This window comes from Lathyrus oleraceus, chromosome 1 (assembly GCF_024323335.1).
Source record: "Lathyrus oleraceus cultivar Zhongwan6 chromosome 1, CAAS_Psat_ZW6_1.0, whole genome shotgun sequence".
Lineage (NCBI taxonomy): Eukaryota > Viridiplantae > Streptophyta > Magnoliopsida > Fabales > Fabaceae > Lathyrus > Lathyrus oleraceus.
This window is the reverse complement of record NC_066579.1, coordinates 446,533,600-446,548,728: the sequence shown is the minus strand read 5'-3', so window position 1 is coordinate 446,548,728 and position 15,129 is coordinate 446,533,600. Positions and strand designations below refer to the sequence as shown.

Genomic DNA, 15,129 nt, shown 5'->3' with positions numbered 1-15,129 from the left:
GCTGATAGAAGTGTACCATTGAAACTCTGAAAAGCAATTTGCAGATGTGATGATCAAACCTCTTAAGTTAGATTCATATTGTAGATTGAGATCAAGGATTTGGAGTGTGTGACTTAGTTGAGATTAAATAGTTTTCTATTTTGATTGTTGATTTCATTTGTCGGTTGTGTGTTTAATTTGAACATTTCTAATAATTTTATATCAGGGGAATGTATGTAGGCAAAACTGATATAGTTAGGCAAAGTACAATTACTTGCTTTGCAAGTAACAATTCATCTTTGTTATGTAGCTTATATAAAGGCATTGTTCAATCAATGATAAGCCAATGATATTTCATTATATCCTGACAATCCCACTTATAAATTTAGAAATAACTTTCAGATTTTAATCCTTTACGTGTTTTCTGTGATTCAACATAGCTATTATTCGATAAATTAGTGATGTAGATAATTTGAATATTGCGTTTGAACATATTTATAAATAATCTTCTAACCACCTATAAATTTACATATTTGTGACAAAGGAATCGGAGAAAACAATGATGTAGATATGATATTTGATATCCCATTAGATTTGTTGGGATCTAAATTTTGATAATTTATATCTATCGTTGAGAACACATATCGAAAATTTCTAGAAAACATGTATGATTTTTTTATTAAAAAAAGACTATTTTATCTTCTTCGAATGCCATCCTTAAAATAATCAAGGATTAAGTTAGATTTATTTCCTGATGAAGAGAAAACATATTTTCTTCATACTCATCAAACTTAGATAGTGATCAAGTAGATGATCTCCAAACGCCAATTTTTTTTAACACAATACTACTTTTAGATTTTCAAATCACAATTTAAATTTTAAAGTTGGAGTGTTAATAATATTATTAAGAAATCTATACCATTTCTCATAATTATGCAATGACAATTGACTAAAGGATTATCTTTGACATTTTTCAATGCAAGAATTGCTTTTAAATTTCAGCTTATAAATGTGCCTTTATAATGTTGGAGTATATCTTCTACCATCGGTGTTCTCGCATCATCAATTATATATTACAATTTTTAAAATTACTTTGAGAGAAAGATGAAAGATATTGATGATACAAATGTAACTTCAAATGTAATATACTCTCCGTTTTTCAATAGGTGTGATATTTCATATTTTTATTTATCTCAAATTATTTGTCTCTTTAGAATTGTCTCTTTAGAATACCAATATATATTTATTATTTCTTTCCATTAACTTATTTTTATTTATTATATTTTAATTATGTAACTACTCCACTATCTATTATTAATAAGGATATTCCAATAAATGACATTTGTTTTATTATTGAAATCAATACAATTAAAAAAAAGTGTGAAATTTTAAATAAAAAAAACCTATTATGAGACGAAAGGCGAAAGGAGTAAATTTTGTTTTCTTAATTTATAATAAATAATGTTGACTATAAATTTGTATAATATTTAGTGATTCTATGGTTAAGATTACTAAATTAAATTTATATAATACATAAGTGATCTTGATAATCATTTAAAATGTTAGAAACCTATGTTGAGATACTTGAAATGTTTTAAGGTCTGTAAATAAATAACTCAAAAATTGTTTTATCTTCATAAACCCTGCAGTACATAAAGAGACATACACAACTCTTCCTTCCACTCATCATTTGTTCTATGATGTAAACCACCCTCACTTGCAACATCAAAGTGTTATGAAGAGTTTAATGTCAATGAAATGTCTTGATGACAACTAGAGCTAGTTTTTTCCAGTTTTATTCGATCAACAACAATGACTGCATAAAACACAACACACCTGTCACTGTCAGGTAAACCTACACCTCTTCTTCCCTGTACAATTCCAGTCAGCATTTCATTTTCATTCAGTTTCTTTACTTAACCACAATCATGTGTTTCTTCCCTCAACCAAGAAGAAACTCACATCTACATCTCTACCTGTACAATTCCAATCAGCATTTCATCTATATTTAGTTTCTTCAGTTAACCACGATCATGTGTATATTTCCTCCACCAAGAAGAAACTCACAGGTGACAATTTTGCAATGAAGCCCGCTATGCAACTCGAGTCCATCTTCCACCACACATTGGACAGCCGTACGCCCAGCGGCTCACCCACCAACTCTCCCGGTTATTTTGACTAGGAAGGTTGGTGGAACCTGAGGAAGCAAAAGCAGAAGTCTGCCGTAAACATCTTATGCACTGCACCAAACACAAGTTAAAAGAAGCAGATCATTTATATATCCGATCAGTAACAATACAAAATGGTGGTGTGGGGGGGTTAATTTTTTTAGTGCTTCTATTGCATATGCGTGTTTATATAGTGAAGGTAGACATGTCGAAGAACGAAAATAGAATAATATCCACGTGGAGGCAGAAAGAAAAATAGGAGTTTGGGAAGAAGAATCAGGAGAAGTGTCGTTTTACTAATTTTCAAGCATCATCGAAAGAATAACTTTATTTACAAATTTGATCCTGATTGAACACAGTAACAAGTTTGACAAAACTAAAGTTTTCAGTTAACATCAAAGCTTACATTGGTTGGCACTTAGCAACTTGTCTTCTATCTATTGGTAGGGATATATATACAGAGAGAAAAATGGCACCGGCTATATTAGAGATTAAAGGAAAACTTGGGCGGTACTTAATAACAACTAAAAAGCACTTGTTGGTTACTATGCATACACACGTACAAGAAGAAAAAAAATGAAAAACTGTACAAGACTTCTTTTCATACCTTGTACCAGACCCCTTCAAGGCCAGTCTTCCATACTGCAGTAACAACATCTCTTCGAGATCCCATAATACCAAGATAAGCTCCCAGACTCTCTGAAGTGTTCAACCCAAAAGCTGCATCTCGTTCGGACATCCTGCGCTTCCTTGGCCACAAGCCACTGGCTTCATGATAGATATCACTATTTTCCACTGAACTGGAATCAAGTGGATTTAAAAGTATTGGTGCATCACTTGCATCATCCTCATCATCTAGATCAGTCCAAGGTCCAACATATGAATTCTGTCGGTGCCACTCTTCTGCTGGAGGATGGAGATCTAGCTCGCGTAGTAGAAGACCAGCGGCATCTGCACCTCTAGGGCGAGGCATATTCTGCATAGTCGTTTTGTATTTAATTATGGGGCAGGCGCCACTCTTAGGAAATTTAGCCACTCAGTCCAAGGAAAGAAACAGATCTTAATTCATCCAAATGAAATACAACAAACAAAAGCATGTACTATATCAAGAGCTCAATTTTCATTCATATTAACTGTTCCTACATGATCTATAACAGTGTGCTTTATGATTAAATGAGAAACAACATGCTAGTTTAAGACAACCGAGCCCCTTTCTATCCCTATTTCATTCATTTCTATCATTCTTGCATCATATTTTCAAATCATGAATTGAGTGGCATCTTAAACTAGTGGAAATAATGCATCATGCTTGTGAAATAAAACTCATAACTAGTTCCATTTGTCTACTAGACACACTAACTTTGAAATGAGAAAACAGAAAGTTACCTGCATATGTGGGCCAAGGGATGCTTCCACAACCTCTGGCAGTACAGTGTAGTTCCCATCAATATAATGCAAACGAACCTGAATGTTGCTGCTCCCCACCTGAGAAACTGGCAAGGGGTGTTGCAGACCAGAAGTTCGGCGACAGAGGTCCATAACTACTAGAAAAAGAACCTTGACCTGCATTACTAGTGCTTTAAAACCTCAAGTGAAATAACAGTTCAACTGCTGTAAGCAAAGGAATGAATTGCCATGGTTTCCAAACATTTATGTCAGTCACAAATAACAAAAATAAGATATTTTAGGCAAGTTGTAACTAAGTTATACCTCTTCAAAAGTATACCCCTGACCTGCATTTCCAGTACCAAATCTTGAACGCCCTAGAGACTGTTCTTCACCTCCTCTTGACCTAGGCACAAGCTGAGCTCGTCCTGTCTGATTGTCATCTGACCTAACCACACTTGACACTGGTTTTGCAACCTCCTCCACCTTGCCAGGAACAGAAGCATTATGTTGAGGCTTTTGTGTATTGTTATCGGCAGTTCTTGTTAGAAATTGGGTATGATAATCCTGGATAACTTCGAAGAATCGTGTTCGTACACTTTCCGAACAAAGTATTTCGACCCTATTCTTGCCTGGGTTCACGAAATCTTTGTGGGGATAATTCTTGAAGAACAATTTATTTCTGGCAAAGAGAGATGTTCAGGAATGTAGAGAGAAAGTTTGATTTCGTTATCACTCTTCAAACTGAGGCCAAATGACTCCTTATATAGGAGATGAATAACAGAAACTGAAAAGACACAACTGTTCAGAAACGGTTACGTCGGTTGGGAAAGGATTCGAAATTCAAAAGAAAATTTCGAACGTTGGAACCCCGTTTCAATTATTCGCATTCAATTATACGTTGACTCGACGAGCGTGCACTCCGCACTACCCCTAACTCGTTTCCAAGCTTTAACGCATAATTGCATCGGCCTATAATAAATCACATTACTACTAAAATACATTGATGATACTAAAATCACCAACAAATCCCCCCCATTTTAGTGTAATCCTTGATTTACTCAGTATATACAATTATATATACAAGGGTATAACACACAGGTATAACGATCAAACAAATGCATAAATGAAAATGTCTTGCGATTGAATTTTCATCTTAGTACAAATACACATTCCAAATACTCGAAAATCGGGATGTCATAGCGATTGAACCCGTCAATCCATTTGAGTGTCTGAAGATATAGTACACATATGTTTCTTACAATACTCTACTATTCATACTTGACACTTTACAAGCCATGTGTCCTTATCCATTAATAAGCATATAGGAAGCCAAGTCCAAGCTTCTTGAAGCGGCAAAACTTCATGCTCACATAGGTGATTCTTTTAATCTTGCACCTGCATTTGCAATTTTCCAAAAGAACCATTAAGAAGATATAATTCAACCTAACCATCACTTGCAGGTCTGAGCACATACCTTGGGAAGATAAACACAATTGCTCCAATCTCTAACTATGATCTTTCCACATTGAATTCTGCTTCTAATATTGTATTAGAAGGGAATTGGGTATACCATAGCTAACAGATTTAAATGGACTTTAATCCCATCCCAATTACCGACTTCTTCACTAAGTCTCTAGCTAACCCCTTCGTCAAGTGGTCAGCTAAGTTTTGTTGCGACCGAACAAACTCAATAGATATCACCCCATTCATGATTAATTCCCTAATCATACCATGTCTAACACCCAAATGTCTAGACTTTCCATTGTATATTTGACTATAAGCTTTAGCCAATGTGGCAGTACTATCACAACGGATAGAAATTGGTGATATCGGTTTAGGCCATATCGGAATCTCATATACCAAATTCCTTAGCCATTCCGCTTCTTTACCAGCAGCAGCTAATGCTACAAACTCAGATTCCATTGTGGAACCAGTTATACATGTTTGCTTCTTGGAAGCCCATGAGATGGCACCTCCCCCAAGCAAGAACACCCATCCACTTGTAGAGGATGAATCTTCAGCATTATTTATCCAACTAGCATCCGAATAACCCTCTAACACCGAAGGAAATCCCATATATGACAATCCATAATTTATTGTACCCTTCAAGTACTTGAATACCCTAGTTATCGCATGCCAATGATGTCTACTAGGATTACTAGTAAATCTGCTCAACTTTCCAACCGCATAAGCAATATCCGGTCTAGTGCTAATCATAGCATACATCAAAGAGCCTATAGCTTTTGAATATTCGAGTTGATCCACAGGTTTACCTATATTTGGCATAAGCTTTTCTCCCGGATCCATGGGAGTACTTACTGGAGAACAACTTTCATAATTGAACTTCTTGAGTATTTTCTCAATGTAATGAGATTGCGTAATTACAATCCCCTTATTCTCCCGTTTAATCTTAATACCAAGAATAACGTCCGCTTCTCCCATATCCTTCATGGAGAACCTTGATGACAAGAAATTCTTCGTTTTATCAACTTGATTTTGGTCGGTGCCAAAGATCAACATGTCATCAACATATAAACAAATGAAAACTCCTTTACCGGAAGTATCAAATTTGCTATATACACATTTGTCAGCTTGGTTTAGAATGAAACCATTAGACAAGACAACCTCATCAAACTTTTGATGCCACTGCTTCGGAGCTTGTTTCAGCCCATACAATGACTTAATTAGCTTACACACTTTATGCTCATTACCAGGCATTACAAATCCTTCAGGTTGCTTCATATACACTTCTTCCTCCAAATCACCATTCAGAAATGCTGTTTTGACATCCATTTGATGAATCACTAGATTATGAATAGCCGCCAAGGCAATCAACAATCTAATAGTAGTGATACGGGCAACAGGAGCATAGGTATCGAAATAATCAATCCCTTCCTTTTGTCTGAAGCCTTGGATAACTAATCTAGCTTTAAACTTGTCAATTGTACCATCGACTTTCATCTTCCTTTTGAAGATCCATTTGCAACCCAATGGTTTGCAACCTGGTGGTAAATCAGATAATACCCAAGTATTATTTTCCATGATAGAACCAATCTCTTCGTCAATTGCTTCTTTCCAAAAAGCAGAATCTCGAGATTTCACAGCTTCATCATACGTTCTTGGATCCTCCTCTATATTATAGCAATAATAGTATTGAGTGTCAATCTGATCCTTTGATACCTCAACTAAATATAGTTGAAAATCAGATCCATAAGATCTAGATTTTCTAGCTCTTTTGCTCCTACGAGGTTCAAGTGTCTCACTTGGCACATCATTTGAATGATCATCCTTTAGAGATTCATCTGAATTAGGTATAGAGTGCTTTGGTCTAGGTATAGAAGAGAAACAATTCTCATCAAATATGGCATCTCTCGATTCTATAATCGTGTTAATAGAAATCGAGTCATTAGGTTCTATAACATAAAACCTATAGGCCTTGGAGTGCTCAGCATATCCAACAAAGATGCAAGCTACACCCTTTTCACCCAAAGTTTTCCTTTTTGGGTCCGGGAGTCTAACCACGGCCCTACAACCCCAAACACGTAGAAATGTTAAGTTGGGTCGTTTCTTATACCAAAGTTCATATGGGGTAGTCTTGTTCCTTTTATTAGGAACCCTATTTAACAAATAGCAAGCCGTTAACATAGCTTCTCCCCAAAACCCTTCACTCAAACCAGAGTAAGATAACATGGCATTCACCATTTCCTTAAGCACTCTATTTTTCCTTTCAGCCACACCATTTTGTTGAGGTGTATATGGTGCCGTAGTCTCATGAATGATTCCTACGGATTGGAAAAATACAGGATCATAATATTCACCACCTCTATCTGTACGTAATGTTTTAATCAACACATTCTGTTGCACTTCAACTTCAGTTTTATAAATTTTGAATTTATCTAAGGATTCGTCCTTAGCGTGCAGCAAATAAACATAGCAGAATCTAGATGCATCATCTATGAAAGTGACAAAATATTTTTTATGTCCTAATGATGGAGTAGCATGCAAATCACATAAATCACTATGTATCAACTCAAGAATGACAGATTTCCTTGTTATACTTTTAAAAGGTTGCCTAGTGATCTTTGTTAACATGCAAGTTTTACAATTTTCTACATTTTTATCAAAAACAGGAATTAAATCATCTTTAGACATTTCATGCATTCTTTTATAATGTACGTGTCCTAGACGAGCATGCCATAACGATGAATTGATAACATTCGAAGAGGACATAAATACAGAGCCAGAATCATTAGGAACTCCATTCAAATTCATCATAAACATACCATTATTATAATATCCAAATCCTACAAACACACCAGACTTCGATAAAACATATTTATCGGATTCACACACTTGCTTGTATCCAAGCTTATTTAATACAGGACCAGAAATTAAATTCTTACGTAGTTTAGGAACATACAAAACATTAAACAAAGTAATAGTCTTTCCAGAACTGAATTCTAGCACCACGTTTCCTTTGCCTTCAACGGGAGCGAAGTGATCATCTCCCATGTAGAGGACAGAACCATCTTCCACTGGAACAAGAGTCTTGAACCAGAAACGATCCTTGCAAACATGTGTTGTAGCGCCAGAATCAATCCACCACGCGATAGCATCATCCTGCACATAGAATGCTTCAGAATTTAGTGAAACCGAATGTTTAATCAAACTATTCAAATCACGAATTGATTTCTGACCTTGGTTTTCGGATTGGTCCTTAGACCCCTTTCCTGAACCACTTGCATTCGCGTTATCATGCTTTTTGCCGGAACGACAATCCTTCTTGAAGTGGCATGTTTTGCCACACTTCCAGCATTCTAGTTTCGGTTTCTTGTTAGCACCGAAACTGCCCTTATTGTTCTTGAAAGCACGCTTTTTTCCTTTGTTTTTGTTGTTACCGTTCTTACCACCCTCTTCGACCATATTAACCGAGGGTCCAGCAATTTCTTTGCCTTTTCCTTTGTCATCCTCCTGCGCTCTTAGAGATTCTTCTATGCGCAAGTGACTTCCAAGTTGGATCAAAGACAATTCGTCTTTTCCATGCTTCAGATTGTGTTTGAAATCCTTCCACGAAGGAGGCAACTTGTCTATGATGCTTGAGACAGATATTGTTTCATCCATCTTCAATCCGTGTTGTGTGAACTGTCCAAGGATTCGGAGGAGTTCATTGAATTGTTCCATGACAGACCTCGATTCAACCATTTTGTAATTGTTGAAATCGGTTACCAGAAACTTTTTACTGGATGAGTCCTCTGCCATGTACTTGGATTCGAGACAATCCCACAATTCCTTTGCAGATTCTATGTTTTGATAAATATCAAATAAGGGATCAGACATACCGTTAAGAATGTGCCCTCTGCATATGTAGTCGTCGTTCTCCCATTTTGATCTACGTCTCAGATTTTCAACTGTGTCTTCCTCCAGAAGTTCTGGAATCGGTGTAGACAGGACATGCACCACCTTCAACGTTGTCAACATGAAATGCATCTTCTTCTGCCAACGCCTGAAGTCTTGTCCTTGAAACTTGTCCAATTTTCCGAAGTTTGTAGTCATCTCCTTGACGGTGATTCCTCCAGCCATGATTATCAGAAATTACTTTGTTCGTTTGTTAGAAATTGGGTATGATAATCCTGGATAACTTCGAAGAATCGTGTTCGTACACTTTCCGAACAAAGTATTTCGACCCTATTCTTGCCTGGGTTCACGAAATCTTTGTGGGGATAATTCTTGAAGAACAATTTATTTCTGGCAAAGAGAGATGTTCAGGAATGTAGAGAGAAAGTTTGATTTCGTTATCACTCTTCAAACTGAGGCCAAATGACTCCTTATATAGGAGATGAATAACAGAAACCGAAAAGACACAACTGTTTAGAAACGGTTACGTCGGTTGGGAAAGGATTCGAAATTCAAAAGAAAATTTCGAACGTTGGAACCCCGTTTCAATTATTCGCATTCAATTATACGTTGACTCGACGAGCGTGCACTCCGCACTACCCCTAACTCGTTTCCAAGCTTTAACGCATAATTGCATCGGCCTATAATAAATCACATTACTACTAAAATACATTGATGATACTAAAATCACCAACAGTTCTCTGCACACCACTCATATAGCGAGGAAGTTGTGATCGTCGAAAGAAAAAGCAGAAGAGCAAAAGTTGGCATAATCTATGAAGGAAATGACAGTCCCCCATAAGTCGAACTGCAGGTGAGCCAGGAAAAGTTCCTCTATTAATGCTTGTGGGCATAAAAGATGAAGGGCCGCAGACGGGGGGATTAGGAGTCGGATTGGACACTCCATCAGAAGTGTTGCTATCCTTGGCAACCGCCCCTTGCACCAAAGCTTTCATCTGTGTGCTTCCACTAGAACTGGTTGTCCCATTTTCACCCCTGGACGACAGTTTTTGCCTTTATTTGATACATAAAATAAAAAATAATGCTGATAGTCAAAGCAATTAAAATATCCAAGGTAAATAAATTTCTATTGAAACATATATGAGATTTATATACATATAATAGGTAGGTATATACATATATGAGGTTTATATACATATAATAGGTAGATTTATATACACATAATATTGAAACAATTATGAGATTTATATACATATAATAGCAGAAAAATCTCTTAGAGCTGCATTTTGAAACTGTCTCATCTCAACAAACCATGGCGGCCACCGCTGCAAAAGCCGCATTCATCACCGTCCATTCTTCTTCACAATCTTCTCCGACCCCAAACAACGTTTTTCGATCCACTTTACCATTCTCCTCACACCCAAACAACCCCTCCAAACCCCATTTCCGTCCACTCCGAATCTCATCTTCCATCTCCAACCCTACACAACAACAAATCACGCCCCTACCCTCTACCCAACATTTCACTTCCCGATTTGCCCTTGACGAGCCCCGAAAAGGCGCCGATATCCTCGTCGAAGCTCTCGAACGTCAAGGCGTCACTGATGTCTTTGCTTACCCCGGCGGCGCGTCGATGGAGATCCACCAAGCACTCACGCGCTCCACTTCAATCCGTAACGTCCTCCCCCGTCACGAACAGGGTGGAATTTTCGCCGCCGAGGGTTATGCTCGATCCTCAGGCCTTCCCGGTGTCTGCATCGCTACTTCCGGCCCCGGTGCTACAAACCTCGTCAGTGGCCTCGCCGACGCCATGCTTGACAGTGTTCCTCTTGTTGCCATCACCGGTCAAGTTCCCCGGAGAATGATCGGAACTGATGCTTTTCAAGAAACTCCAATTGTTGAGGTAACTAGGTCAATCACGAAGCATAATTATCTTGTTCTAGATGTAGATGATATACCTAGGATAGTGAATGAAGCGTTTTTCTTAGCTAGTTCTGGAAGACCTGGACCTGTGTTGATTGATATACCTAAGGATATTCAGCAACAGGTTTCAGTTCCTGATTGGAATCAACCTAATAGGTTAACAGGGTATATGACTAGGTTGCCAAAAGCGCCGTCTGAGGCACATTTAGAGCAGATTGTGAGGTTGATTTTGGAGTCTAAGAAACCTGTTTTGTATGTTGGTGGTGGTAGTTTGAATTCTAGTGAGGAGTTGCGGCGTTTTGTTCAGTTAACTGGGGTTCCTGTTGCTAGTACTTTGATGGGTTTGGGTTCATACCCGACTTCTGATGAGAATTCGTTGCAAATGCTTGGGATGCACGGAACTGTTTCTGCGAACTATGCTGTTGATAAGAGTGATCTTTTGCTTGCTTTTGGGGTTCGGTTTGACGATCGTGTTACTGGGAAGCTTGAGGCTTTTGCTAGCCGGGCGAAGATTGTTCATATTGATATTGATTCTGCTGAGATTGGGAAAAACAAGCAGCCTCATGTGTCGGTTTGTGGGGATTTGAAGTTGGCCTTGAAGGGGATTAATCGTATTTTGGAGAGCAATGGGATTGCGAGTAAGATTGATTTTGGAGGTTGGAGAGAAGAGCTGAATGAGCAGAAACTTAGGTTTCCGATGAGTTATAAGACGTTCGATGAAGCTATTCCTCCACAGTATGCTATACAGGTTCTTGATGAGCTTACCAATGGGGAAGCTATCATAAGTACTGGTGTTGGGCAGCACCAAATGTGGGCTGCTCAATTTTACAGTTACAAAAGACCTAGGCAGTGGTTGACTTCTGGCGGTCTTGGTGCTATGGGATTTGGATTGCCTGCTGCCATGGGAGCTGCCGTCGCTAATCCTGACGCGATCGTGGTTGACATTGATGGTGATGGAAGTTTTATGATGAATGTTCAGGAGCTGGCCACTATAAAGGTGGAGAATCTTCCTGTTAAGATATTGTTGCTGAACAATCAACACTTGGGTATGGTTGTTCAGTGGGAGGATCGGTTCTATAAAGCCAACAGAGCTCACACATATCTGGGAGACCCGGCAAATGAGAAGGAAATATTCCCCAATATGTTGAAATTCGCAGAAGCTTGTGGTATTCCGTCAGCTCGTGTGACAAAGAGGGCAGACCTTAGAGCAGCAATTCAGAAAATGCTGGATACCCCCGGCCCTTACCTTCTTGATGTCATTGTACCCCATCAAGAGCATGTGTTACCAATGATTCCCGCTAATGGATCCTTCGATGATGTCATAACCGAAGGTGATGGCAGAATAAGTTACTGATTTCCCAAGGTAGGTTTATCTTGATACTGATTTTGTATAATAATAGTAAGTTATGATATTATGATTTTTGTTCATTAGTGTTGGTAATAAGACAAACTTGTTTGTTTCTGGACAATTCCAGTTCCCTTATAAATATTCACTACAGCTGTTTAAGTAGTATTGCTGAAATTATTGTTGTTCATTATAATTCTGCTGTGTTTGTTTACTGAAATCGTTTTTTTCTGCGTGATTATTGTTGTGCAAATTGAAGCTAGTTAGTTTATAGTGGATCATTTGTTTTTTTTTTCTCTCAACCAGAGTAAGAAACTTAGTTACAGTTTTGTTTTTTATAATAGACGTAATTTGATGTAGTTGCTGGGTTAGAAATAATGGCAAACAATATATAATGCGATTTTCATCCTACTTAAAGGGAAAGAGAGAAAAAAATGGGTGAGACGATCCATATCCGTGTAAATAATGTAAAATCCGTGTAAATAATGTAAAAAGAGTGTGTGTATTTCTGGGATTACTTTTTTCCATAAGGGTGCTCCCCTACTCTTGTGAAAAGTCACTATTGCATCTATTGTCCGGAGACGCATCTTCAAATGTATCTTTTATACACATATTTTAGTATTTTGTAAATGAGACACTCTTATTTTACTCAAAAAATTTGCTCGAAAATACATATCAGGATTGGATTTCGGATATATACACTCCGAAGAGATGTTATTTTGCTTTGATATTAATTTTGTTATATTGGATGACAGAGCTATGGAATTGCTTTGTTATATTGATTTTTTACCCATCATCTCATTGTAAACTTTGCCGAGCTCTTGATCATCAACTCTCCATTACCCTTAGCCTCTGGGATTTTGTCACCCCACCCCCTCACCCTCACTCATACATGCCATTTCTTAATTTTTTTAATTCTCTATAATATCCAAAATAAGAACATGGATCTTGTCCTGCTTTTTGCATTCAACCATCTCTTGTGTTAATGGTAAGATAAATAGATGGTTGAGATTAATGAGAGAACGGCAGCAAAAGGCAATTGGCAGCAAATGATCCTGATCCCCATTATTAATACTTGTCTTTGGAGTTAATAGTAAACCTCTTCCAGAAGACCAAGGCATAACCTCCCATGCAACAATGGTAGATAGATTGACAAATGGTACAGCGGCTACATGCAAAATACCACTTTCTGTAATGATAGCATCACCAGCCACAATGCCTCTGGGCCCACAACCCAATTGTCCTTTAGTGAAAAACCATTTGGGTGATGTTGCATTCTGACTAGGGAAAATTTTACCCTATACCCCTACAATTGTACCCATACCCCTACATTTAAATTTTTTTGACCAAAATACCCTCATATAAATAGGGTATATTTTCCGTTTCAAAATTTTTTTACCATTTTCGTTGAAGACTTCCGGAGAAGAAAATTTTTTGGCGTTTTTGCATTGTATACCGGAACACTTAAGAGTAAGTCTTCCGGTTTGAAAATTGTATACCGGAACACTTCTCTTAAGTGTTCCGGTTTGTTGTTTTTTTTGGACACTGAACCGGAAGTCTTCTAGAAAGTCTTCCGGTTTGTATACTTATATACCGGAACACTTTCTTCAAGTCTTCCGGTTTGGATGATGTGTACCGGAACTCTTCTTTGAAGTGTTCCGGTACGTTTTTTTTTTTTTTTTTTTTTTTTTTTTTTAATTTTTTTTTTTACATTATTTTTGCAGTGGTTCGAAGAAGAGGTGCAGATGGCCGGATTCCAGTCCGCACGTTAGACCGGGGTGCATCTTCATCTGCAGCTGCAGCTGAGCCGACTGGATATCCAGGAGGGCCGTACGATACATCGCTTTTGGTGAAGTACGAGCATCATGTTGCTCGACATATATGGTTCGGTGAGGTAAGTAAACGGACTATATTTGAAAATGAATAATAGTTGAATATTTTATAATTTGTTTTCTAATATGTGTTTTAATTGTTTTTAGGAAAGAGGACCAAAGAAAGAGTTGAAGGTTGCCGGACATGGACTGAAGTTGAATTCTAGGGTTCCATTGGCTCTTCCACCACAGATGGAGAGTTGGGTATCTAGATCCGGTTTAGCTTCACTGCAGAGAACGAGTCTGAACAAGATAGACACAAATCTTGTCTCTGCATTTGTGGAAAGATGGCATCTAGAGACATCTTCATTTCACATGCCGTTTGGTGAAATGAGCATTACTTTAGATGATGTCGCATGTCTACTTCACTTGCCCATTAGGGGTATCTTTTGGAGTCCTCAGGATGTGACTGAAGAGCTCACAGCTGACAACCGATTAGAAAATAACTTGTCATACAAAGTTGACCTATCCTTGTCTATTAATTCCAACCCCAACTCTCTGCGAACCATTGACCAACCATCCTCACCATATCCATGCAATGATGCAATGACTCTAAATCCACAATTACCATCTGATTCAACATTAACTACATCTTCAATGTATGACCTAATATGATTAGGAAATTGAACAATGAATTGTGGTTGCTTCTTTGATAATTTGATCTTCTTCGAAGTCTGTGATGGTTGAGATTGCCTTTGTGAAGATTGAGATGCCTTATCAACATACTCATGATACGAAGGGTCCCTATAAACATCATAATCTGCTGGTTTTTTCCCTTTCTTCTTCACTCCTCCTTTGGTTTTTATTTTCTCAGGTGGTGGACACAATGTTGTCATTGTTGGGTATGCTAGTTCACATACCCTTCTCATCTGTGGTCAACCTACCAATAAACGAATGACCTTCTAATCTATCAGGTAAACCATGATTATGTAACCCACATTTTACATCAATCTTCCAACCAGATCCATCTTTCGCCGGAGTCGACCTGATTTTAAATGGACATCCACATTTCTTGGACGCACTTTGGGTACCACTATCACTAATCTTGTGTTTCCCACCTTTATCACAGCCAAATATTATTTTGTTACTTCTCCCTCTC

At 37.8% G+C, this 15,129-nt stretch overlaps 3 protein-coding genes and 1 pseudogene across 3 annotated transcripts; 3 read left to right on the top strand and 1 right to left on the bottom strand.

Annotated features, from left to right (window-relative positions):
* Window positions 1-12,336, top strand: part of LOC127115230 (acetolactate synthase 1, chloroplastic-like) — a 31,219-nt pseudogene extending 18,883 nt beyond the window's left edge.
* LOC127082443 (mediator of RNA polymerase II transcription subunit 16) lies at window positions 1,597-4,228 on the bottom strand. Its single transcript, XM_051022683.1, has 4 exons — window positions 3,858-4,228; window positions 3,534-3,710; window positions 2,755-3,123; window positions 1,597-2,219 (listed from the first exon to the last, which is right to left on the bottom strand). Exons 2-4 carry the CDS (start codon window positions 3,684-3,686, stop codon window positions 2,073-2,075), a joined length of 669 nt encoding a protein of 222 aa, XP_050878640.1. The 5' UTR covers window positions 3,687-3,710; window positions 3,858-4,228; the 3' UTR covers window positions 1,597-2,072.
* On the top strand, window positions 10,097-12,336 carry LOC127082392 (acetolactate synthase 3, chloroplastic). Its single transcript, XM_051022630.1, has one exon. It carries the CDS (start codon window positions 10,204-10,206, stop codon window positions 12,166-12,168), a length of 1,965 nt encoding a protein of 654 aa, XP_050878587.1. The 5' UTR covers window positions 10,097-10,203; the 3' UTR covers window positions 12,169-12,336.
* A 1,100-nt stretch (window positions 12,337-13,436) lies between these two features.
* LOC127082436 (uncharacterized) lies at window positions 13,437-14,779 on the top strand. Its single transcript, XM_051022677.1, has 3 exons — window positions 13,437-13,629; window positions 13,884-14,053; window positions 14,139-14,779. Coding segments are annotated over exons 1-3 (678 nt in total). The 5' UTR covers window positions 13,437-13,628; the 3' UTR covers window positions 14,646-14,779.
* Window positions 14,780-15,129: the final 350 nt, after the last annotated feature.